Source organism: Trichosurus vulpecula, chromosome 4 (genome assembly GCF_011100635.1).
Source record: "Trichosurus vulpecula isolate mTriVul1 chromosome 4, mTriVul1.pri, whole genome shotgun sequence".
Lineage (NCBI taxonomy): Eukaryota > Metazoa > Chordata > Mammalia > Diprotodontia > Phalangeridae > Trichosurus > Trichosurus vulpecula.
The window spans coordinates 149,547,772-149,574,870 of record NC_050576.1 but is presented as its reverse complement, the minus strand read 5'-3'; the positions used below and the strand labels follow the sequence as shown (position 1 = coordinate 149,574,870).

Here is a 27,099-nt window from a genome sequence, read left to right as displayed (position 1 = left end):
TTTCATGAGGCCAGAAGTCACTTTCCTAGCAGTTAACAGTGGTCTAAACATAGTAAGAGTTCAATCTGTTCTTATTGTTTGTACATTTTATACTCATGGGAAATGTTTTGGTGGAAGCCAGAAGTTCTCTATATATTTAGGGAAAAAATAGTAATAGGATGAAAATTAAATGAGGTGGTTTGGCAAGTTTGAATTTTGTCTCTGAAACTTTTCTTCCTTCCCTCAGAGCAGTCCAGAATTCCAAAAGTTCCAGGTATACCTATATACATATGTACATATGTAATTTAATGTATACTTATGTGTATGAACACACGTATATGTGTATTATGCATGTATGTATCAAAAAAGTATTTATTAAGCACTTACTATGTGCCAGGAACTAAGCCAAGCACTTGAGATATAAAAGGGAGGAAAAAGTAATTCTTGCCCCTAAGGACATTACAGTCTAATGAGGGGAGACATCATAAGTAGGCACATCTGAGATGCATGTGGAGATCTGTTTAGTAAGTTCCAAACTGAATCTCATGCATTTATTGGTTAAGTTAAAATTCAAAAAATTGGGATAAAAGTTTGTCAGAAGTACAACATGAAAGTTAGGTCTTTTATTTACACACACACACACACACACACTCTCTCTCTCTCTAAGAAGGGTAAAGTTGAAGATTAACTCTTCAAGGATGGATTTGTGGTATATAAGTTCATTTGCTAAGAATGTGGTTGACCTTGAAACAAAATTCAGATGTATATTTTTTAATTTCCTTATCCTCTTCAAATGCAATATTTTTAAAAAGTGAAGAACCCAGTCCTTTATTTTATCTTATAACTCTCTCAATAATAGGGTATGTTGTGTCACATAGAAATGGATTCCTACCAGCTGCATATTGACTTAGAAAATTCACAAATTAACATTAGACTATGTTTTCTTGTATTTTCATTTTTTAAAAAATATTTCCCAGTTACATTTTAACGTGGTTCTGGCCTCAGGCAATGCTGGCCTGAGTTTGACACATTTATGCTTATCAAAGATCATGACTAATCCTGTAACTTTTTTTTGCATCCTTTAGCTTATAGATGGTATATTTACTAAGTTTATAGTAACAATAACAATTTTTCCCCAGTGATTTCAAAATCAGATGTAAGTACTTCTCATGACCGGAGAAACAGTATTTATGTGTACCAGCAAGATGTAGATATCACAAGTGAATATGTACTTCCCGGTGAGGGGATGAAAAAAGGCAAGACACAATTAAATTGTAAAGTGTTTGGGGGTTTTTGTAACTGATTTTTTAAGTCGTAATTAAACTATTGGTTGCAGACTGAGCATTTAAGTATAAAACATTAATCTGAAGTTCTCTAATTCAACTCCTGAAGAAATTTAATGCCGCAAATTGGACGTCCCAGTTGTTTCATTGAAATTATTCTACTGAATAAAATTAAATGCTCAGTTGGGTTTTCTTTCTTCAAATAAAAATGGAAAATCATGACTGTCACAGCATGTGAAAATAAGAACAGAGCCTTTCTGCTACCTTCTTCTTACTTGGCATCTTTCCTAATTATTTTGGCCATTCTCTTGCTGCTTTTTTTGATTGAAAAAGGCAATTTGTGGTAGCTTTGGGTGAAATAAATCATTTCTTCATCAGTTATTTAAGCCCTTTTAATAGGTAGCTAAGTAAGAAGGTGCTCCTGCTGATTTGATTACTGTAACAAAGTAGTGAATGGATCCCTGATTGATTTTTTTTTCTGTATATAGTCACCTCAGATGAAAGCAATAGAACCTGGGGCAAAAGCACCACCTGTCGCCAAGAAGAATTTGAAGATGTGAAGAGAAACTTCAAAAAGAAAGGTTGTACATGGGGACCAAGTTCAATTCAAACAAAAGAACGTACTGACTGCAAAGAAAGGTATAGTAGTTTACTACTGATTTTTATATCCTGTGATATGACTAGTATCATTGCTGTTAGCACTTACTGTATCTGATCACACAGCTGGCCTTGCCTTTAAGAAATTTTAAATTATGAGGCTTTATTTTCACCTTTATTTTTGCTTGCTTATCTTGACATCATATGCATTATTACTCTGATCATTCTTTATTAGCCATTTTAAAAATTGGTAATCTAATAAGATTTTGTTATTTTACTCTTCAAAATTAAAACTTACCATTCTTTAATCACTTTCCCCATGACTTAACTTACTCTGCCACTAAGCTGTAATTTGTATGATTCTGTCATGTCAGAAAAACATATTTCTTTTTCAGAATAAGACCCCTTTCAGATGGCAGTAATCCTTGGTCAACTATCTTAATGAAAAATCAGAAAACTGTGCCTTTGGCTTCATTATTTGTGGACCAACAAGGTAATGTGCTTGTGATAGTATAGACTCAGAACTTGGGATTTGTTTGTGGTAGACTTTGAACTTTTTAATGCTTTTTAATTTTTGTGTTGGGGAGATTATTTGGGTGTGGGGGGTTAAAGGTAGTATAATCTCTTCTATCTTTAGAGAGTAAATAAAAGCTGTCAGCTTTCCCATTGAAATCTGAACTTTTTAATGCTTTTAATTTTTGTGTTGGGGAGAATATATTTGGGTGGGGTGATAAAAGGTAGTATTATGTAATCTCTTCTATCTTTAGAGAGTAAATAAAAGCTGTCAGCTTTCCCATTGTTAGTCTTCTTGAGAAGACATTCTCTTCATACTCTGTATTATAATTCATTGTTTATAAGATTCATTACTTCAGCTAGAATATCTGTAATTTTACATTATTTTGTTGTGGACATTTTTTGAGCTTGTAGCTTTGAATTTTCCAAGATAACTCAGAACCAACTTTTTTTTAATGAAATTATTTTAAAAGGTATTAGAAGAGAATTAGAGTAAAAGGTATTGAGGCATTAAATTGGGAAAATATTGGTGATGTAAAATCAAAAGATCATGACATTTTATTTCTTTTTAAAGAAAGGTGCTACTACATTTGAACCTATGCCTTTGATTTAGGTATCTCTCCAGACCAGAAACTTTTTCCTGATGGACTGGACAACAAAAGACCAAAGCAAATGAAAGTGACGAATCAGGCCTATGTTGATCTACCTCTTTGGAAAGATGATCAGGGAGATAACACTGTAGAACCTGAAAGCTTTGAAGAGGGTACCTCTGCAAGTTCTGCAGCCAGCACTCCCCAAATGACTCCTACAAATAGTCTTAGCAGAACACCCCCCAAAAAGAAAACTGAATCTGCATTATATGGGTGTGCTGCATTATTGGCTTCTGTAGCTTTGGGATTAGATATTAGGGAACTAAATAAGACACAGCCTCCTGATGAATTGTTGCCCAAAGAGGATAAGAAGAAACGTGAGGGAATATTTCAGCGTGCTTCTAAATTACGAAGAAGCTCCAGCCCTCCTACCAGATTGCAGTCTAAAAGAGAAGATGTTAACCTCTCAACATTAAGCCCATCATCAAACACTGTGAACCTTCTGTCCATGCCTTCCATTTCCACAAAATGTTTGCTACACTCAGACAGTGAAGATACATTTGTGGGTACTTGTGATACAGACATTCCCATTATAGGAGTTTCCCCTGTAATTCAGGGAAGTAACTGTGAGCCTTCTGCAATTTCAGGACTTGTGACTGATCACAGCTTGTCAAAGAATGTGCCTTCCTCTCCTTTCACAAAGCAGGTGTCTGGAAATGTGCCAAATAATGCTTCATCAAAAATGAGGGTATCATGTCATAGACGCACTGTATCTGATGGAAATGCTTTTCAGACTACAGGTAGGTTGTTTAAAATATGTAAAAATATAAAACTGAATCTACATTATGTGGTAAAAATAAGTTATTCAGGGATACCCTTCTTTCTTACCTAGAGTTTTTTTTTTTACCCCTGGTCCAGTTCCTTTTCTTTCTAAAATATACTTCCACTGTTATTTATAGCGAGAGCTGATTTAGTCATCTGATGATGAGAGGCTGGGGAGTGAATAGAGTACTGGTTGTGGAGTCAGGAATTCCTGGGTTCAAATACCACTAGGTAGCTTCGAAAGACTAAAGACTCACAGAGCAGCTGCCAGTCTCAATTAACAAAGCCAATTCCCTTGCCAGGAGTTCCCCATACATACCACATCTATCGATATATCTGACAGCTAGCGATTCAACAGGACATATGGCCAAAGCTAGCCCCCCACATGTCAATTTTATCAAATTAATTTCATTAAGACACAATATGTAAGATAATAGTGGTGCCCTTTTTTGTTATTGATTGGTATGGTGATCCTCTGAAAATTAGACTTGTGTAGTTAAGATTGGTAGCTCAGCACTATTAAGAACTAAGACTCTCCTCCCCTCCCTGCTACCAGCAAGTGTTCTGATTTCCATGTTGACTTTTTATCAGAACATATTCAGGTTCATGTTCAGGTTCTTTTGAAAAGTTAGTAAAACTCTTAGAGCATTCATTAATAGAATAGTAAATATATTTTATATGTTTGAGTGAAAGACCATTCCTGAAAACATTCATTTCAACAAAGTACCTGTTTGCAAGTTATATAGAAGCATCTGACTAAATCTATAAGGAACTACATTATTTTTCTTTTATTTGTAAGATAATCAGCTTTTGCTAGTCAAGAGTCAAGCAATGAAAAAAAATATTAAGCTCCGGTGATGCCAGTGTTTGAAATCTACCACTGTCTCAGAATCCTTCATAGAGAAAGAAAATTTGTGTAATCTTAGCTGCTTTTAAAAATTGATTTCACAGTAATTTTAAACAAATATACTTTTAATAATTGTTTCTAAAAGACACTAACCAACCTTCATTCCAATCTGAATTTTTAAAATTTATTTTCAAAAATTATAATTAATAATGGTGCTGATATTTTGAAATATGTTTGGTCAAGTATTACTACATTTTCCAGTCATGTGCAGCAAATGAAACAGCTGTCACCAACATGGTCTTCAAGCAAATACTCAGTGTCCCAGTGTTTATGATATGATAGCTCTCTGGTTTTTGCCCACCATTTTTCCATTAGATTCTCACTTCCAAATGAATACTTAGTTGACCTTGTCATTATGGCTGTTTTGCACAGTGACTTTTTTTTATAGAAGCTAAAATTCCTCTAATTACATCTTGTCTTTCCATTCTCATAGTTACTTGCTCAACCAATGGAGTCTCTGAACTGCCAATTCTTCAAGTTTCTGGGATGTCGCACTTCCCATCTGCTCATCAGAGAAATCTGCCAAGTGAGGTCCCATTCGAAAAACAAAATGCTGTCAGTATCATACCTAGACCTCGCCCTTCTTCTCTGAGAAGTCGATTAAATCCTCAGCATGTTCTTCCAGAAAGTGCAAAACCTAGTACTGCTCAGACAGACTGTTTAAAAGGTAACCCAGGACCAAATACTGACTGTCTACTTAGTACCGAGGAAAGAACTAAATTCCATGTACCCTCACTGCTGGACATCGATGTGGAAGGTCAGAACAGGGACTACACTGTGCCTCTATGCAGAATGAAGAGCAAAACTAGCCGGCCATCTATATATGAACTGGAGAAAGAATTTCTGTCTTAATTTTAAGTGCCTTATGCTTTTAAAAGCATGTCTGTTTTTAATGAGAACTTAAAATTATGTGTCTACCTTCTAATGTTTCATGCTGCTGTATTTTCAAAAGCTGTGGCCATGTTACCAAAACAGTAGTAGATGTCTTAACTTTTGAAAAAAGTGTAACGTTGTTGTTAGCTAGCCTATGTTGTCTTTTCACTGGAACCACACCTAGTAACTTGAAGTACACAAAAGTGTAAACCTAGAAATACACAGTAACGTAAAGCTATATGCTGGATAGAGTCTTGATCAGTCTTTGCTTTTAGGATTGTTTTTCTCTTTCTCCCTCTTTACCCCTAGTCACAAAAAGAAAGACAAACTTCCTAAAAATGGTGATGCTTTGAACCACTTTTCCCCTTTCTTCAAAAAAGAAGAAAATGCTATAAATTTGTTAATTGTGAGAGATAGGCATTAGAAGCTCTCAGATGAGGAAGTTCCCTCTAAGTCAGCCCCTTTTCAGCAACTTCCAGACTTAGTGAGTTGCCTAGAGCACTGAGAGGTTAGGTGATTGACGTAGAGTCACACAACCAGTATATATCAGAAGTGGGATTTGAACCCAGGTGTTCTAGGCTCTGAAGTTGGCTATCTATAACTGCACGCTGCTTTGCTGTTTCCTAATTTTGAAGATAAGTGACTGAAATCAATGTGGTATTCTATTAAACTACCTAACCTTGACATTAGGATTATCAGGCAGATTATGTAGTGACTTAACCCTTTTTGAGTAAATCTCACTGAATATGCCTTATGAATACTGCCTTCATTAGAATTTATGAGGAACCTAATATATCTGAATGATGTTTGAATGACTTATCTGGTACCCACTGAAGAAAGCTTTTACAATTGGCTCTTCTCTTGGTGAGAGAGAATTCTAAAATTCACTCCTAAACTAAAAGTAACCATCTTATTTTGTACCTGAAAATGCATAACTCTTATTCTCTAGAAATGTTTTTGGTAACAAGTAAACTGAATTTAAATGAAGCTTTGTTATATCAAAGGTAATATGATTTTAGTGATGGCAAAATTACCTAGCACCTTAAACCAAATAGAATTTATTACCTAAACAAACACATTTCAAGACCAGATATCAACTTTTGAGAATTAAATATTTTACAAAATTTTTTGACATTTCAGGTAATCTTGAACAGTTGTTAAAAGTCAAAGGCGAATAGAAATTACTCAGGAATGGGAATATAGAATATATCCCTGAGTACAGCTAAGAATTTCATACTGAGTTGTTAAAAATTGTAATTCTATTTGGATGATGGTGCTCTCATTAAATTATGTGGATTTCTTTCTAGAAAAATCTATTTTGTGAACTGTCACCTTGTTTACTGTTATCAGTTTGGAAGCACACTTATTTTTTTAATTGCCATAAATTTTTAAAAGTAATATTGCTTAATTTTTCCTTTAAATTTCTACTCAAGTTAAATAGGCACATTTTACTAAATTGAAATTTTAGTGTTTGAAAATCAAAATTTCAGGTTTGAAGTGCATAGTAAACAATTTTTCAGAAAGAATAATGGTAGCTTAAATTATATCTTTTGAGTACATTTTGTAATATTTTTGGTACTATGATCAGAACATGAAAGAATTAATGGTATGTACATCTTATCCTGAGGGAAACAATCTCTAGGTTGCAGTAAAATCTCAGGTACTTCATTCATTATTAAATCATTGTTCACGGTATACTTAAGTTTCAGTTTTTGATAATTTGTTGAATTATGAGTGCTAGATTTTGATCTTTATGAATACATCACACCAACATTGTTGACCACTAAATTTTCAGCTACTAGTGTATGCAATCTACAGACAAAATTGCCTAAAATAATGAATTTGTGCAAAAACAAAACAAAAACAAAAACCTAAGTTACCTATAATTTTATTTCTACAGAAACAACATGTTTGCATTGTACTGCCTTAGAATACTTCCTTTCGTAAACATACATCTTTTAGACCCTTTAGTAGCTTCTCTAGGCCAGTTTGCATTCTGATGAACTGAGATATGAAAATACATTATAAATAAAGACAATTATCTATCAAACTATGGATTCAATCTTACACACCACTGCAGATATTGGGGAAGGGAAGTGGGGGAGATGATCAAGATTTGTTGTAAATTTGTGATTTCTTTTAATGTGTTGCTGTCTGTAGCATAATACAAGTGTATTTATTTTCATGTAGATTGAATAGTCTTACTAGGATAAATTAAGGCGATCACTGTTAGTAAACAATTTAAGGTGCTTATACTGCAGAAATTTAAGGTATCTACTTGATAATGCTGTTTTACAAAGCCTTATGACTGAAAGATGTTTACATATGTTGTATTTTTTTAAAAAAAATAAACTTTTTTAAATAGCCAGCCTGCTGCTCGGTGGCTTTCTGCAAATGCTTAGCTCAAGAACTCTGTGATACTTTATTTTGTAGCCAGTGATAAAAAGAATTTCTAAGGGATAAATATCACTGATGTTTGACAAGCAAAATGCATATATAAATAGGACAAATGTTGTAACTTTCAGCCTAGCATGTATTTGGTGCTTGATAAATTCTTGTTGATTGACCATTCTTTAAGGTCAGTTGGTGACCTCAAAAAGCTCTGGTAAGTTCTACCAAGCTAAAGTTCTTAAGAGTCCAGACCCAGGCACTTCCTGGATCATGTATCTGCTGTCTGAGAACCAGCTGAGCCAGATTCAGAAAGGAGAAGGTTGGCCACTGGGTGGGTATTTTTGTTTGTGTTTTTTGCTTTTGGCCACAACAACTCATTTAAGCTGTACTTCACCCTGGACTATTTGGAATCGTTAGATTTTGCTTAAATGTGTTTTAAATAGCTTTATGTTCTGATATAGGACAAAATTGTTGTATCTTTGAGCTCTCCTGGAAGAGAGTTTACAACAAAAAGCAGCTTTTCTCGCTGGGCCAAGTTGGAGCCAATAAAGTGTCTATTTAATTGAGTGCATTTAATCATTGTTGAATTATCAACACTTTTCAAGCAATATCCAGTAACTACTGATCCTTGGTGAGAAAGTGAAGCATGAAGCAGCTAAATAAGTGCCTGATAGAGTTCTTATATGTTTGGGGAGATAAGGGAGCATTTACAGAGTAATTTATGAATTAAGAGATTCAGAAAGTTTTTGTTTTACTGCTATTTGGGCATAGCTAGTTGGATTATTGGTACCAAATTGTACCTTAAATTTAATTCACCTTTCTCTTTAGACCACATGCTTCGTTATTCAATATTTATGCTTATCTGAAAGGATTTTTTGTTTCCATTTGGTTTTTTTTTGGTAATTTCATTCACAGTAGAATAGAAAATTGTGCTAAATGTCATTAACCATTCCTAAGGAAAATCTTAGGATGGATGTAAAGACCAAGCCCTCATCACATGCCTGGTAGTTTAATTAATAATTAAAGTCAGAGAAACCAAAAGGAAATAAACAGCTTCTTAACAAATGGCCTTGCAAACACTGTTCATATAATTATCTAGTATATTAGGTTGCTTCATATTCTATAAATTTAAAAAAATGTTAGAATGCCCTATGCTAAGTATACAGGCAAGGATGGCATGGATAGCAATCTCTACTTGCTGAAAGGTGGTGTACATAAGATTATAGATTTAGGGCTTGACAGAATTTTAGCAATAATCTAGTCCAACCCTCTCTTTATAGATGAGGAAACAGGCCCTGAATGTATGTGACCTGTCCATGTTCACACAAATAGCATCATGTGAAAGGGAAGTAGCAAACTTTCTCTGTAGCCTTAAGTATCAGGATTATGAGTGTATGCTTTAATTGGTAAATCATGGAAAGTCACTGGGTATTTAGGTATAAGAGTGACATGGGGACTATTTGGGAGCCAAGACTGGAATTATGAATGATCAACTGGGAGATCATTATAATAGTTTCAGTGAACAGAGATAGGAATTCTTATTGGAGTATTTGTATCTGAAAGGGAAAGGATATCTCAAGGGCTTCCAGTTAAAATAATCTTGTGCAATGTCTTAAAAGAAGCCAAGCTCCCTTCTATGCATTCCAGCAAAGATCTGTAAAGGCACCAATTTGAATAATGATTAAAAAAAAAAGGTTGCCACCAGGGAAGCCAACATAAGCTTAAGTAAACAGGTAGGAAGGCTGTCGGCATACTGACCAGAGACATTACAAGGCCATCTGAGGCCTTCAGCACTTTAATACAGAAGCTCCAAGAAGTCCAGAAGCCAGCCACTGACTAGGATGTTACAGAGGGGACCGAAAAAGGACTCTACAAGGGAAATTTTAGATTATGTAGTTTTTACAACTAGTGTGCAGAAAGTGTACATGCATTTCTGCAGAGGCACAATGTTACCTAAAGACAACCAGGAGCTTTTGGTGTGGTTAACAGTGAACATTATCTTCAATTGTGATTTTACAAAAGAATACAGAAATTTTTGTCCTGGCCCTTTCAGAACTTGGGTAGATTGGTCCTCAGCATATCCTCTTGTTAAATCAGAAGCATTTCCAGTATTGCAGATCTTAACAATTTTTCTGCTTTCCACTAGTATAGCCCTAGAGACCTTGGGATGGCTGAGTGAAAAGTTATATATAAGTCCAATACCATTCCCCCTTCCCCATCACCGCAAAACAGAAAGGTGCCAAATAAATTAAAAGGCCAATAATAATGACAAATGGGATGCAAACCAATCTTCTGTTGTATACATTGGGAAAACAGACAAGCAAACAAAAAGCAACCTATTAGGGACAGAGGAAATGAGCCACGCTTCTCTAAAAATGGTAATACCAGAGGAAAATCCATGTGAAATATATAATTCTACAATATCTACATCCCTTAAAAAAAGAATGGAATGGCCACAAGGTCCTAATCAAAGGCCCAGTAAAGTCGAAAGAGATAGAATGAAATTAGAAAGCTCTTAATTAAAAACTTGAGATATATGGCTTAGAACAGAAACTGGAAAACTTAAGCAGATATATATATATATATATATATATATATATATATATATATATATATATTTCATTTGGCGCCTTGAGTCTCTTACCTTTCTGCCAGGTGATGGACAGAGTGTTTCTTCCTCATGATGTGGAGATTGGCCATTGCATTGAATCAGTTCTTAAGTCTTTAAAAATTGCTTGTCTTTACTGAGATTTTATTGAATCCCCTTGAGGCTCTGCTCACTCCAGTTTGAATAATTTCATACAAATTTTCCCAGGTTTCTCTGAAACCATTCTCTTCAACATTTCTAATAAAGCAATAATATTCCATTACATTCATATCCTACAACTTGTTTGACCATTCTCCAGTTGATGGGCACCCTCTTGTTTCAGTCACGTCTGACTCTTCATGACCCCATTTGGGGGTTTCTTGGCAAAGATAATGGAATGGTTTTCCATTTCCTTCTCCATCTCACTTTACAGATGAGGAACTAAGGCAAACAGGGTTAAGTGACTTGCCCAGGGTCACACAGTTAGTAACTGTCTAAGGCCAGATTTGAACTCAGGAAGATGACTCTTCCTGACCCCAGGCCAGCACTCTATCCATTGTGGCACCAAATATCCCTCAAATGCCTCAGGCTCATGCATTTACCAAGCAGGAGCAGTGTTTTCTGTTTTAGCACACCTTTAAGTTTAATCTGTTTTATTAACATTTTCTCCATCACTTTCTTAAATCTGGACAATCAACACAATAATAAATCAAGCCTTAATCTGTAGCATTTGCAGATTTGTGGCTCCAGTACCCCTCTGAACCCAAGCCATCAGACTCAAAAGCAAGCCCTCTTTTCCCTGAGCTACACTGCACCTCTTAAGAGAATACTGATAGTAGGTGGCCACGAAAAAAGGACAAATTTAAGAGACAGAATGAGCATATTCTCCCAACTCTAGCCCTATGTGGGCTGGCTTTTATATTACCTTCTATACTGCTTTTATATTGCCTTTTTTCTTTGTCCCGCCCCTCACCTCTATATCTAGGAAGGCCCTGTGATATCAAAGATGTTTTGTTCAAATGTGATGAATCTCACCCTTCTCAAAATAGAAGTCAAATTTTTGAAATTAAAATAAAATGTAGATATAGGGGAAAGGCTATGAAATGGCCTTCTTAGTTACACTGTGACATCCTTGCCTCTTTAAGAGAAACAAAACATAGCCAACTTTCAGGTGTCAGGTAATCAGCTGATAATTTTTGCTAAACCAGAGCTGAATCTCAAGGAGCTATGTGCTAGCATTGTTTCATAGTGCTTACTTGACTTCCATCTTGAAGTCTCTTGAAAAAGAAAAAGTATCCTATTTTGTGGCTTCTGAGTTGGATGGAAGACTCCTCAGCCTCTCTACCCAAATAGAAATCTCTGAGTAGACAAGCTCACACAGGTTTTTCCTTTGTCAGTTGGCAATATTCTTCTTCCCTCTGTCTTAAATTTCAGACTGTAGGAGGAAAAAAAAAAGCTGTTAAGTCACCAAAACTATACATCCTGTCTAAGGATGAATAGCAGCCTTTCAACCTAATCTGGAGAGGCCATTGCCTTTGCAAGCTGACAGGAATGAACATGGCAGGTGGGCACCTTTTGTTTGCCATTCTCTCCCATCCAGGAACAAGGCAGGGACCCCACAACTCCATCACAGTTGTGAAAGAGACTTCTGGAGGTTTCACTTCATCACTATGTCAAAACAAACCTGGCCCAGATGTAGAGGTAGTGGCACTATCCCCAGGTTATGTTGGGAAAGAGATCATGAAGAAGAATTCAGATGATAATATTATAATATTATAAATTATTATAATTCATATTATAAAATATTATGAATATATTATCAGACTATATATTCTATATAATATATTAATATAAAATTAATAATTTTGAAAGACTTAAGAACTCTGATCAAATCAATAGTTAACTATGATTCTAGAGGACTAATAAAGCATATGTCTAGCCTCGTGATAAATGTTGATAGATGCAGAATCAGAAATGCATTTTTTGTTTGACCAATATACAAATCTGTTTTGCAAGATTGTATTTACATGATATAGGTGTTCTGTGTTTATTTCTTCTCAAGGAGTGGGAGAAAAAATATATCTGATTGTGATTTTTTAAGAATGGCAGTGGAGTGTGGTAGAGAGATATCAGACACAGACAACATGCAACCTGCAACACTCTCAAGTCCAGCTGAAACCATATTTTAATGTAATTGAGAGAAAAATACATTCTGGGGAAGAGTTAAGATGGCAGAGTAAAGGCAGGAATTCACCTGAATTCTCCCAAATTCACCTCCAAACAATGTTAAAATAATATCTCAAAATTAATTCTGGAGGGGCAGAACCAATAAAAAGATGAGGGGAAATAGTTTTCCAGTCCAAGACAAGTCCAAGAAGGCTGGGCAGGAAGGTTCTGTCTCCCTGGGGTGAGAGTGGACCTCAGGCCAGCCCAAGCCACAGTATAGGCCACACCCAGTAAGCAAGCAGCAGGCCTTGGGAATGACTGAATCAGTAGCAATGGCTTCTGGAGCTCTGAGCCCACAGAGGGGTTAGACAACTGGTCGGAAGGAGATTACAGAAGATACTTAGCTAGTACTAGGAGCAGGGCTCTGTTGCATTGCCCATAAACAGTTCCCACTCCCAGTCCCAGGGCAAGAAGGAACATTAGCACAACAGAGTGTGTGACTTCAGGGGAACAGGGAACCTGGGCACAGTTCCAGGAGAGAAAAGAGTGCCTGTGGTTACTTACAAAATAGAGTACAGGCCAGGAGAACAGTGACCACAACTCTCTTTAGATCATGCTGCCTTGGAAGAACAACTTATAGTCCCGCAGTTCAGTTATTTTTCAGTTGTGTCTGACTCTTCTTGACCACAATTGGGGCTTTCTTAGGAAAGATACTGGAGTGATTAACCATTTCCTTCTCCAAGTCATTTTATAGATAAGGAGACTGAAACAAAAAGGGATAAATGATTTTCCCAGGGTCACACAGATAGTAAGTGTCTGAGGCTGGATTTGAACTCATATCCTCCTGATTCCAGGGCAGGCACTCTATCTATTGTGCTACCCAACTGCCAATAAGCCCCAAGAACTAGCTCTAAAAATAGTAATGCGAAAATTCCGAAGCTTGGGACTATGCCTGCTTCATCCTAGGAAGAGGGCCCAACTTTAAAATAAAGTTAAAAGTCAAGAAATGGGCTGGAAAAAGATCAAATGACAAAAGAAGAACCAGACTATAAAAATTTACTTTGATGACAGGGAAGACCAATACACAAACTCAAAAGAAGACATCAATGTCAAAATAACTACAAGTAAAGCCTCAAAGAAAATTTTAAATTGGATATAAGCCCAACAAGAATTCTGGGGAAAATCTCAAAAAGGGAAAATCTCAAAAATCAAATAACAGAGATAGAGGAAAAATTGAGAGTATGAATGAGAGTGATGCAAGAAAACTATGAAAAAAGAATCAACAGCATGGTAAAGGAGGCATAAAAATACTGAAGAAAATAATACCTTAAAAACAAAATAGGCCAAATGGTAAAAGAGGCACAAAAATCCAGTGAAGAGAATATCTTAAAAAGCAGAATTGGCCAAATGGAAAACAATGTACAAAAATTCACTGAGGAAAAGAACTCCTTAAAATGTAGAATTGACCAAATGGAAGAAAAGCGATACAAAAAGCTCAATGGAGAAAATAATTCCTTAAAAATTAGAATTGAAAAATTCCATGAGACATCAAGAAGCAGTAAAACAAAATTAAAAGAATGAAAAAAGAGAAGAAAATGTGAACTATCTCCTTGGAAAAACAACTGACCTAGGTAGAAAAGTTGATAAATGAGAGATAATTTTAAAATTATTTGACTACTTGAAAACTATGAGAAAAGAGCCTAAACATTGTCATTCAAGAAATTATCAAGGAAAACTGCCCTGATATTCTAGAACCAAAGAGTAAAATAGAAATGAAAAAAAAATCCACCAAACACCTCCTCAAAAAGATTCCAAAATGAAAACACCCAGGAATATTATAGCCAAATTCCAGAGTTCCCAGGTCAAGGAGAAATTATTGCAAGCAACCAGAAGGAAACAATTTAAATATCATGGAGACACAGTCAGGATAACAACAGTTAGCTACTTCAGGATTAAAGGAGTGGGGCGGGGCTTGGAAATGATATTTCAGAGGGCAAAGGAGCTAGGATTACAACTAAGAATCATCTACCCAGAAAAATTAATATAATCTTTTAGGGGGAAATGGATATATATTGAAATGGAGGACTTTAAAGCACTCTCGATGAAAAGACTAGAGCTGAATGGACAATTTGGCTTTTAAACATAAGACTAAAGAGAAGCACAAAAAGGTAGACATGTAAAAGAGATCAAAAGGGACCTGATATAGATAAACTCTTTACATTCGTATATAGAAAGATATCTGTAACTCCTAAGAACTTTATCATTTTAAGGGGAATTAGGAAGAGCATATATAGACAGAGGGCATAGGCACAAGTAAACTATGATGAGATGATATCCAAAACAATAAAATTAAGAGGTGAGAAAGCAATGCACTGGGAGAAGAGGTAAGGGAGAGTAAATGGGGTAAATTATCTAACATGAAAGATACACAAGATAGCTTTTACAGTGGAAGGAAAGATGAGGTGGGTGGCAGGAATTCTTGAACCTTACTCTCACCAGAATTGGTTCAAAGAGGGAATAACATACAAACACGGTTAGGTACAGAAATCTGTCTTACCTGAAAGGGAAATAGGAGGGGAGGGGAATAAAAGAAGCTGGGAGGGGGACTGACAAAAAGGAAGGCAATTTGTGGGAGGTGGTGGTCAGAAGAAAAACACTTTTGAGGATGAATAGGGTGGAAGGAGAAAGAGAGAAAAATAAACGAGGGTAACACAGGATGGAGGGAAGTACACAGTAATCATAACTGTGAATATGAATAGGATGAACTCACCCATAAAATAGAAGCAGATATTAGAGTGGATTAAAAACTGGAATCCTACAATATGTTGATTACAAGAAATACACCTGAAGCAGAAAGATATAAGCAAAGTAGAAATAAGGGGCTGGAGTAGAATCTACTAAGCTTCAGCTTCAGTTAAAAAAAAGCAAGAATAGTAATCATGATCTCAGAGAAAACAAAAGCAAAAATAAATAGATATAATTAAAAGCAATAAGCAGGGAAATTATATTTTGCTAAAAGGTACAACAGACAATGAAATAATATCAATACTAAATACACACACACACCAAATAGCATAGGATGCGAATTCTTAAAGGAAAAGTTAAATAAGTTAGAGGAAGATATAATAAAACTATGCTAGTAGGGAACCTCAACTTTCCCCTCAGAACTAGAAAACTCTAACCAAAAAATAAACAAGAAAGAAATTAAGGAGAAGAATAGAATTTTAGACAAGCTAGATATGATGCGCCTCTGGAGAAAACTGAATGGGAATAGAAAGAAAGATACCTTTTTTCTTAGCTGTAAATGATATCTACACAAAAACTGACCGTGTATTAGGGCACAACCAAATGCAGAAAAGCAGAAATATTAAATGCATTATTTTTAAACCAATATGCAATAAAATTACATCTAATGTATGTCATGGAAGCATAGATCAAAAGTTAATTAGAAACTAAATAACCTAATCCTTTATGATAACTGGGTCAAACAACAAATTATAGAGTCAATAATTTCACTGAAGAGAAAGACAATAAATAGACAACATCCCCAAATTTATGATATGGCCAAAGCATTACTTAGGGGAAAATTTATATCTCTATATGCTTATGTCAGTAAAATAGGGAAAGAGCAGAACAATGAATTGGCTATGCAACTAAAAAAATACCAGAAAAAAATTAAAATCTCCAATGGAACACCAAATTGAAAATCCTGGAAGTGAAAGGAGACATAATAAAACTGAAAGTAAGAAAAAAACTGAAATAATAAAACTTGGAAGTGGTTTTTATGAAGAAAATAATAAAATGGATAAGGTATTGGTTAATTTGATTTAAAAAAGAAAACCAAATTACCATGATCAAATGTGAAAAGGTGAGTTTACCACCAATGAAAATGAAATTAGAGCAATTATTAGAAGCTATTTTGCCCTATTACATGCCAATAAATCTAACAACATAAAATGAATTAATATTTACAAAAAAATTATCCAGATTAACAAAAAAGGAAATAGAATGCTTAAAATAACCCTCTCTTAGAAAAAGAAATTGAACAAGGCATTAGTGAGCCCCCTAAGAAAAAATCCTCAGGATCATATAGATTCACAAATTAATTCTAATAAACATTTAAAGAATAATTAATCCTAATAATGTGTACACTATTTGGAAAAATATTTTGTCAAAAATTTTTTCTGTACCGATTGAGAAAATCATATTATTTCTGTTGGTTTTGCTACTGATATGGTCAATTATGCTGATAGTTTTTCTAATATTGAACCAGTTGGGCATTCCTTGTAAGAATCTCACTTGGGCTCTTCCTGGTATATGTATCAGCACCATATTTATGTTACAAATGGGACTGTTTTGGAGAATCCTTGAGAATGAACCAAAAAAACTAGTTGAAATAATTAACAACTTTAGCAATGTTGTAGTATATAAAATAAACCCACATAAATCATCAGCATTTCTACATATTAGCAACAAAACTCATCATCAAGAGATAGGAAAGGAAATTCCATTTAAAATAACTGTAGACAATATAAAATACCTGATAATCTATCTGCCACCTATCAGATTGGATAATATGACAAAATGGAAAATGACTAATGTTGCAGGGGAAGTTGGAAAATTGGAACATTAATACACTATTGGTGAAGTTGTGAACTGATTCAGCTATTCTGGCGAGCAATATGGAACTCTGCCCAAAGGGCTATAAAACTTTACGTATCTTCTGACTCAGCAATAGCACTACTAGGTTGGTATCCCAAAGAGGGGAAGGGAGGGGAAAGAAGGGGAGGGAAAAAGAAAAGAAAAAGGACATATATGTACAAAATATTTACAGCAGCTTTTTTAGTGCTGACAAAGAACTAGAAATTGAGGGGAGGTCCATCATTTGGGAAATGGCTTAACAAGTTGTGGTATATGATTATAATGGAATAGTATTGTGCTATAAGAAATGAGAAGGAAGATCTGAGAAAAACCTGGAAAGGTTTACAATGAACTGATGCAAAGTGAAGTGAGCAGAACCAGGAGAATGTTGCACACAATGACGGCAATATTGTGTGATTATCAACTGTGAATGTCTTAGCTATTTCCTGCCCTACAATGATTTAAAACAATTCTGAAAAGTGTTATCTATTTCCAGAGAAAGAACTGATGGAGTCTGAATGCAGGCCAAAACACACTTTTTAAAACTTTGTTTCTTTTTCTTGTTTTGTTTTGGTCTGTGTTTTTTTTTCACATCATGACTTACATCAGAATAAGTTTTATATGACTGCACATATATAATCTGTATCAAATTGCTTGCCTTCTCAATTGGTGGAAGGGGGAGGGGAGAAATAGAAGGGAGAGAGGGAAAGAATTTGCAATTCACAATTTTAAAAAACAAATGTTAAAAACTCTGTACATGTAATTAGAAAACAATCAAATATTTGAAAGAAAAATGTAATTGAGAAATATTTAACAAAATAAATAAAAATACAATAAAACATTTATAATATTATGATTTAAAAATCAATTATTATGTGGCCAACACGGATCCTTATATAGCGATCAATGCTCCCCTGTTTCTATCTGAGTTTGACCCTGCTGGTGTAGTAGATAGAACACTAACCTGGGAGTCAGCAAGACATGGCTGTGAATCTCAGCTCAAACGCTAGGTATGAAACCCTGAGCAAGTCACTTAGGTCTCAGTTTCTTCATCTGTAAAATGTAGATAATAATAGCACCTACTGCACAGTGTTGTCATGGGGATTAAATGAAGGAACATTATAAAAGCATTATATAAATGCTTACTGCTATAGCTATTAAGTGTATCCTACCTCCCTCGGCAATCCTGAGCCACTGAGACAAAAGAAAATGCAGATCCAGCTTGCTTGCTTTGCTTTTCCCAGGCTGCCTCTTTGATAACTCCACCTCACTTCTTGGGAAGTTGGCAGGGTCAGGTCTAATAGAATAACAATCTGAATAGAAGATGATCATTCTTAACTCCAGCATCCAATGGGATTTTCCAGAGCAGTCACCAATGTGGCTGCATACTGATCTGATTTATTAGTTAACTTTAAATCATCATGCAGATAATGTCTGAAGGTAGAGAGTCCTAGCAGTTTGGCCCCTGGCAACATGGGGTATGAAACTGAACATCCCAAAAGCAAGGATCACACTTTGATCCAGGTCTACTGGTTCAGAAGAATACCTGGTATCACATCTCCCCAGCATTCTCATCCTTTGAGGATAAGGATTATCAAGGTCACTGAGGCAATATTGTACAAGTGACACTGCCTCTTGACTTTGCATTTAACTTATTTTCTCAGAGAGAGGCATACCCCAATGAAGTAACAATGCAAACCTACAAAGGACTTCAAAGACTGTTTGGCAAAACCTCCTTCTTTTGACAGAGTAGCCAAGTGGTGCAGTGGATAGAGCACTGAGTCTAGAAACAGGGAGACTTCTCTTTATGAGTTCAAATCAAGCCTTACTAGCTGTGTGACCCTGAGCAAGTCACTTAACCCTATTTACTTCAGTTTCCTCAATTGTAAAAAATGAACCAGAGAAGGAAATGACAAAGCACTCCAAGTATCTTTGCCAAGAAAACCCCAAATGAGCTCAGTCATTTACATCCACTAAAGATGGTGGCTGGAAAGCAGGAACTTGCATGAGCTCCCTCCCAGGTCCCTCCAAAAACCTATAAAAATGGCTCTGAACAAATGCTAGAACTGCAGAACTGACGAAATAGCAGAGGGAAGCAGGGCTCCAGCCCAGGACAGACTGCATGGTCGCTGGGTGAGGTCTATCGCCAACGGAACTGGGAGCGGAGGGGAGCAGAGCCCAGTGTGGGCAGCAGCAGGACCAACCAGACAGGGAATGGGCTGGATCAGGCCCTAGCGCCCTGAATCAGTGAGCTGTGGCAGTTACCAGACTTCTCAACTCACAAACAATAAAGACAACAGAGAAGGTTAGTGGGAAAAGCTGCGGGGGACTGAGTGAAAGTTTTCAGTTCAGCCACCCCAGGGGCAGCAGGGTGGGGGGGTGGCATGGGGGTGCAGGGTGCAGCTACAGAACCACAGCTGCAGTTGCTTCTGGCCCTAGGCCCACCTGGTGGGAGGAATTAAGTGGCAGACCAGAGCAGAAGTGCAGAGCCTGCTTAAGATCTGAGTCAGGTCCAGGTTGGTGGTTCTTGGGGGAGGAAGAGTGCTGGTGTGTCAAAGCTGGCTGTATAGAAATAGCTCTGAAAACAACAGCACATCCCCTCAAGCTTGGAACAATACTCACTATTCTACAAGCAGTCATACCCCGCTGAAAAACTCAAGGGTCAAGTAAGTTGGCTGGGAACATGGCCAGGCAGCGAAAACGCACTCAGATTCAGTCTCAGACTTTGGAATCTTTCTTTGGTGACAAAGAAGACCAAAACATACAGCCAGAAGAAGTCAACAAAGTCAAAGAGACTACATCAAAAGCCTCCAAGAAAAACATGAACTGGTCTCAGGCCATGGAAGAGCTCAAAAAAGATTTGGAAAAGCAAGTTAGAAAAGTAGAGGAAAAATTGGGAAGAGAAAACCATGAAAAAAAAGTCAATAACTTGCTAAAGGAGACCAAAAAAATACTGAAAAAAATACTAAAGAAAACAAAACATTAAAAAATAGACTAACTCAAATGGCAAAGGAACTCCAAAAAGCCAATGAGGAGAACAATGCCTTGAAAGGCAGAATTAACCAAATGGAAAAGGAGGTCCAAAAGACCACTGAAGAAAGTACTACCTTAAAAATTAGATTGGAGCAAGTGGAAGCTAGTGACTTTATGAGAAATCAAGATATTATAAAACAGAACCAAAGGAATGAAAATGTGGAAGACAATGTGAAATATCTCATTGGAAAAACCACTGACCTGGAAAATAGATCCAGGAGAGATAATTTAAAAATTATTGGACTACCTGAAAGCCATGATCAACAAAAGAGCCTAGATATCATCTTTCAAGAAATTATCAAGGAGAACTGCCCCAATATTCTAGAGCCAGAGGGTAAAATAGAAATTGAAAGAATCCACAGATTGCCTCCTCAAAAAGATCCCCAAAAGAAAACTCCTAGGAATATTGTCACCAAATTCCGGAGGTCCCAGATCGAGGAGAAAATACTTCAAGCAGCCAGAAAGAAACAATTTGAGTATTGTGGAAACACAATCAGAATAATACAAGATCTAGTAGCTTCTATATTAAGGGACTGAAGGTCTTGGAATATGATATTCTGGAGGTCAGTGGAGGTAGGATTAAAACCAAGAATCACCTACCCAGCAAAACTGAGTATCATGCTGCAAGGCAAAATATGGATTTTCAAGAAAATAGAGGACTTTCAAGCTTTCTCAGTGAAAGGATCAGGGCTGAATAGAAAATCTGACTTTCAAATACAAGAATCAAGAGAAGCATGAGAAGGTAAACAAGAAAGAGAAATTGCAAGGGACTTACTAATGTTGAACTGTTTTGTTTACATTCCTACATGGAAAGATGATGTGTATGATTCAGGAGACTTCAGTATTAGGGTAGCTGAATATGTGTGTGTGTGTGTGTGTGTGTGTGTGTGTGTGTGTGTACGTCTGTGTATGTGTGTATATATATATATATACACACACATATATATATATATATATACATATATATATATATGAGAGAGAGAGAGAGAGAGAGAGAGAGAGAGAGAGAGAGAGAGAGAGAGAGAGAGAGAGAGAGAGCGGGCACAGGGTGAGTTGAATGTGAAAGGATGATATCTAAAAAAATAAAATCAAATTAAGAGATGAGAGAGGGAGAAAGGGAGAGATATAGTGGGGTAAATTATCTCACATAAAAGTGGCAAGAAAAAGCAGTTCTGTAGGAAGGGAAGAGGGGGCAGGTGAGGGGGAATGAGTGAATCTTGCTCTCATCGGATTTGACCTGAGGATGGAATACCATACACACTCAATTGGGTATCTTACCCCACAGGAAAGAAGGAAGAAGAAGATAAAAAAGAATGGAGGGCAAATAGGAGGAGGAGGTAATCAAAAACAAACACTTTTGAAAAGGGACAGGGTCAAGGGAGAAAATTCAATAAAGAGGGATAGGTTAGGAAGGAGCAAAATATAGTTAGTCTTTCACAACATGAATATTGTGGAAGGGTATGCATGTGGCCTATGTTGAATTGCTTGCCTTCTTAGAGAGGGTGGGTGGGGAGGGAAGAGGGGAGAGAATTTGGAACTCAAAGTTGTAAAAAGAGATGTTCAAAAACAACAACAAAAAAAAGTTTTGTATGCAACTAGGAAATAAGATACACAGGCAATGGGGCATAGAAATTTATCTTGCCCTACAAGAAAGTAAAGGAAAAGGGGATGGAATGGGAGTGGGGTGACAGAAGGGAGGGCTGACTGGGGAATGGGGCAACCAGAATATATGCCATCTTGGAGTGGGTGGGAGGGTAGAAATGGGGAGAAAATTTGTAATTCAAACTCTTGTGAAAATCAATGCTGAAAACTATATATATTAAATAAATTAAATAAATAAAAACAAAACCTTTACATCCACTAAAAAAAAAAAAAAGAAAATCCCAAATGGGATCACAAAGGGTCCGATAGGACTTAAAATAAACAACAACCACAATGACCTTCATTTAACATGAGGAATTTAGGCCTTCTGGAGGTTAAGTGATTTGTCCAAGGTCATAAGACTGTAAAGCATAAGAAGTTAGATTGGAACTTGGGTCCTCTATTCTAGCATGGAAGTTCTTGACCTTTTTTTGCGTGACAGAATTCCTTTTTTGCAGGCCAGTGAAGCCTATGGACTCCTCAGAATATTTTAAATGTATAATAAAATGCACAGGATAACAAAGGAAACCAATGTTCTTTCTGTGTGCCACGGAGGCACCCTTCTTTACGGCTTTTCATTAACATGATAAATAACATCTACTTGAAACCAAAATAATATTATACATAACAGGAAAACATCGGAGGTGTTCCCAGTAAAATCAGTTAAAAGCCCCATGTCTCTACTTTCACTTCTATTCGACATTGTTTAAAAAGTGCTTGAAGTCCAAATAAACAGAATAAAGGGATTACTTTGGTTATGAAGAGGTCAAAACCTCTTTCCATGCAGATGTGATATTGTATAAATAGAAAAACCAAGGACTCAACAAAAATTGAGACAGCTCCTGTAATATAATAGGATAAATAAGACCATCAAAGTCATTAATATTCTTTTATGGAGGCAACAAAAATAACGAACTGACAATAAGGAAATGTCATCCATAATAAAGACAAAAATAGGATGTTTGGTTATTAATTTATTCAGAAAAACACTAAATCTTTGTAAAAATAATTATACAAAATTATTAAGACAAAACCAAAAGAAATAACAAATTGGAGGGAACTACTTTGTACGTGGATGGGATGAATAAAGAGAAAAATGTTCATATTTCAATATTTAATCTATTACTAATTTATAAACAGATTTAATTTACAAATTTAATACAATATCTATACATCAAAGGGTTCCTTTCTAGGACTAGAAAAATAACAATGAAATTTATATGAATAAACAAATTGGCAAAAATATGAGATAACTTGTAAAGGAACCCTGTTAGATACTGTTAGATAAAGTGATAACTTATTTTGCCATATCTTGAAATATGAAAAAAAAATTCCTTTGAATTTAGGATATAGTTATACCCAACTTTCAGCAGTAAGTATTCTCTTGGAAAGAGGTACAAACTCTACCTTCTCTCCTCTTTGGCCATGATCTCTCTAGGCTACACTCATGGGAGAGGACAGAAGTACGTGGGAAAGGGACTGGAGGAGAGAACCCACTCCTTCTGGATCATTACTTGGTTGTCTACAATACAATTTAACAAAAGATATTATCAAGTGCCTATGGTTTGCAAGGCACTATACTCAATGACCTGGATACAAAGACAAAATAAACACATTTTACCCTCACGGAAGGATATAAGACCTCAGCCTTGAAGGGAGCTGATGATCCAGAGAAGGGAAGGGGAAAAGGGAGTGAATTCCAGGCATAGGGAGAACGTATGCAAAGACAGAAATGGGAAACAGAACGCTGAATTCAAGTAACAGTAAGTGTGTCAATTTTGGCTGGAGCCTAGTATGTGAAGGGAAACCATATAAAAAAAGCTTAGAAAGGTGATATGAATTAGGTAGTCAAGAGTTTTAGGTACTAAGACAAAGAGTTTGTATATTATTCTAGAGGAAATAGGAAGCCATTGAGGAGGTTTCTTGCACAGAATTGTGACCTGGTCAGACTTGTATTTTAAGAAAATCATTTTGGCAGCTCTGCAAAGAGTGGATTGGAGAGAGGAGGTATTAGAAGCTTAGTCAGTCATTGCAATAGTCCGGGTGAGAGGTCATGAGGGCTTGAACTAAGGTGGTGGCTATGTGAATGGAGAGAAGGGATGGATGCAAAAGATTTTGAATTAGGATTGAAAAGACGTGGCTACTGATTCATTAAGGGAGTGATAGATGAGAGGGAAGAGTTAACAAAGATACTGAGGGTGGGAAGAGGGGTGAGTGGTTATGGGAGAAAGCTAGAGAGCAAGGTTTTTGTTTGCTTGTTTGTTTTACTAAGTTCAAAATGCCTATCATATGTCCCGCTGGAAATATACAGCAGGCCACCTTCACTCTCCACCTTGAACTTATTTGTATGTATGTTGTGTTTTCCCTAGCAGAATATAAAAACTCCTTGAAGGCAAAGGCAGTTGTATTTTTGTTGTATCCTCAGGACCTAGAGCAATGTCATACGTATTGGGCATTTAGTGTATACTTATCCAATGAATGAATGTTTAATCTTTGCCTCCTGGGCTCTCCCCTTGAAGAGCATTGGTATGGAGGCATCACACTTGGGAAGTAGAGAATGGCTGCTTTCCCAGCGTTCACACTTTTCCTTTCTATTCCATTCCAAGAAGGATGATACTGAAAAACGACTGCCCCATTTTTCAATTAAAAGATATATATTGGATTTTTAGAAATTTTAGTGGAATGATGAGGTCAAAAGCTAGATGCCAAATGATTGAAGACTTAGAGAAAAAGTGGAAGCAGAGTGTAGATAGTTTTATTGCTAGTTTGGTTATGAAAGGAAGGCAAACTAATAGCAAAAATACTTGAAGGATTGGTGGAGACTTTTTGTTGTTCAGTTGTGTCCAAGTATTTAGACCCCATTTGAGGTTTTCTTGGCAAAGATAATGGAGTGATTTGCCATTTCCTTCTACAGTTTATTTTACAGATGAGGAAACTGAGGCAAAAAGGGCTAAGTGACTTGCCCAGGGTCACACAGCTAGTAAGTATCTGAGGCCAGATTTGAACTCATAAAGATGAGTCTTCCTGACTTAAGTCCTGGTATGCTAATTATTGTACCACTGTACGTGCTCCTATGGTAGAGACTAGTGAAGGTTCTTTTTTTTAGATTAATTTGCTTATTTTTAATTTTTACCATTCATTTCCACACGATTTTGAGTTGCAAATTTTCTCCTCATCTCTCCCCCACCCCAAGATGGCATGTATGGTGATTGCCCCTTTCTCCCCAGTCTGCCCTCCCTTCTATCACCCCACTCCACCCCCACTCCCCTTCCCCCTTACTTTCTTGTAGGGCAAGATAAATTTCTATACCCCATTGCCTGTATATCTTATTTCCCAGTTACATGAAAAAACAACTTTTTTTAAACATTTGTTTTTAGAACTTTGAGTTCCAAATTCTCTCTCTTCTTCCATCCCCACTCCCCTTCCCTGAGAAGGCAAGCAATTCAATATAGGTTATACATGAATCATTATGCAAAACACTTCCATAATGGTCAGGTTATGAAAGGCTAACTATATTTCCCTCTGTCCCATCCTGAAGGTTCTTTTTTTTTCAGGTTGGAGGAGATGGTCATGTTTGAAGGTAGTATAAAAGAAACCAGTAGATAGGTAGAGTTTGAAGATTAAGAGGGCAACCTGCTAGATTAGACAGGCTATAAATGAAATCTCCATGATACGGATAAGGAAATGGATCAAAAGTGACTTACCTGAGATCATATAACTAATAAATGGTAGACATAGAACTCAAATTTTTCATACTCTTACATCTGCTGTATTTTCTACTACATGGCAGCTGTGTTGGGAATGGCATGCAAGCCTTCTTTAGGTTCGTAAAGGGTTTTTCTTGTTAGCTCTACAAGGAAAATAACAAACAAGGGTGAAATTTACAATAAAAATTGCCTGAGTTGCTTCATCTTTTGAGTTCCTCCCTCTAGCTCTTGTCCTTAGAACTGTATGGCTAGGGGACACATTACTGGAAGCAATTCGTATCTCTAAGAGTGCATGTCTGCCTATGTGGTCTCTGCTTGTATTTCAGAGAAAGCCACTTTTCTCTTATAGGGGGAAGTAGAATCCAGATCTCTTTCTTATTGTTCCCACATGCCTCAGAACATAACAGACCTCAAGGATAAACAACTGAAATTAATTGGACCTCTTCCAAGCAAAGTTCATTTATACTCAGAGGGACTTTCAGACTGTCAGGCTCTTTATTACCTCACTCTCGTCCTCTTTCAGGCACTAATTTCATCTTAGGTCATTTTTTCTCCTTAGTCATTATTTAGGAAAAAATGTATGAATCTTTTGTAATATGAGAGTTCCTATTTCAGGGTTCTTAAATCAAGGTGCACCTATATCCATATTTATATATATATATATATATATATATATATATATATATATATATATTTACTATGTCTATAATATTACCTTACATTAAAGTCTTATTCCAATGTCTTCTCATGGGTTGTCAAAGACTATTCCAGAAAAGCACAGAGATCTGAAAAGTCCTATCAAGCTGAAAGTGTGTGTATGGCCCAAGCCCATTATCAGGAATTTTCAGCCACGGCAACTCATGAAACAGGAAGGGTTTACATTACAAACTGATGAAGTCACAGATCTTCCAAAGTACCAAAAATCTGAATATATATATGTATACTTTTTTCATTCATAGCTATCTTAGCCACAGCTTGGAGTAGTGGAGAAGACACAGGATTTGTAGTTAGGAGACCAGAATTTAATCCTGATTCTGCCATGTATTACCTGAGTTACTTTGGTCAAATTATTTTTCTTCTCTGGCTTTTGATTTCCTATAAAATAAAAGCATTGAGCTAGATTAGAGGTTTCAAATATGCAGGGCAAATGTTATTGGAAAATGTTTGGCAAAACAAATCAAAATGCCATAGAGCACAGATAATGGTAATATGAGTTTTTCTAAGTCAGTATGTGGCCCACAGGGCTCTTTATGTGCTGTTTAGTGGTTCTCATTTCTATTCCAGTTTGACATCACTGAGCCAGATGACCCTCTCAGGTGTTTTTCAACTCAAAATCTTTGAGCCTATGACCAGAAGGTGGTAGCAAAGA

At 36.2% G+C, this 27,099-nt stretch overlaps 1 protein-coding gene across 2 annotated transcripts in view; it reads left to right on the top strand.

Moving 5' to 3' along the window:
• The window catches only part of MAP3K21 (mitogen-activated protein kinase kinase kinase 21), a 70,201-nt gene extending 62,276 nt beyond the window's left edge, over nucleotides 1-7,925 (top strand). The window contains exons 7-11 of one of the 2 annotated variants that reach the window (XM_036754734.1): nucleotides 1,119-1,235; nucleotides 1,751-1,901; nucleotides 2,255-2,352; nucleotides 2,986-3,762; nucleotides 5,125-7,925. In XM_036754734.1, coding sequence (XP_036610629.1) covers nucleotides 1,119-1,235; nucleotides 1,751-1,901; nucleotides 2,255-2,352; nucleotides 2,986-3,762; nucleotides 5,125-5,543 — 1,562 coding nt within the window. In that variant the 3' untranslated portion in view covers nucleotides 5,544-7,925. The remainder of the gene's footprint in view (nucleotides 1-1,118; nucleotides 1,236-1,750; nucleotides 1,902-2,254; nucleotides 2,353-2,985; nucleotides 3,763-5,124) is intronic. The other variant, XM_036754735.1, reaches the window with a different exon arrangement.
• Nucleotides 7,926-27,099: the final 19,174 nt, after the last annotated feature.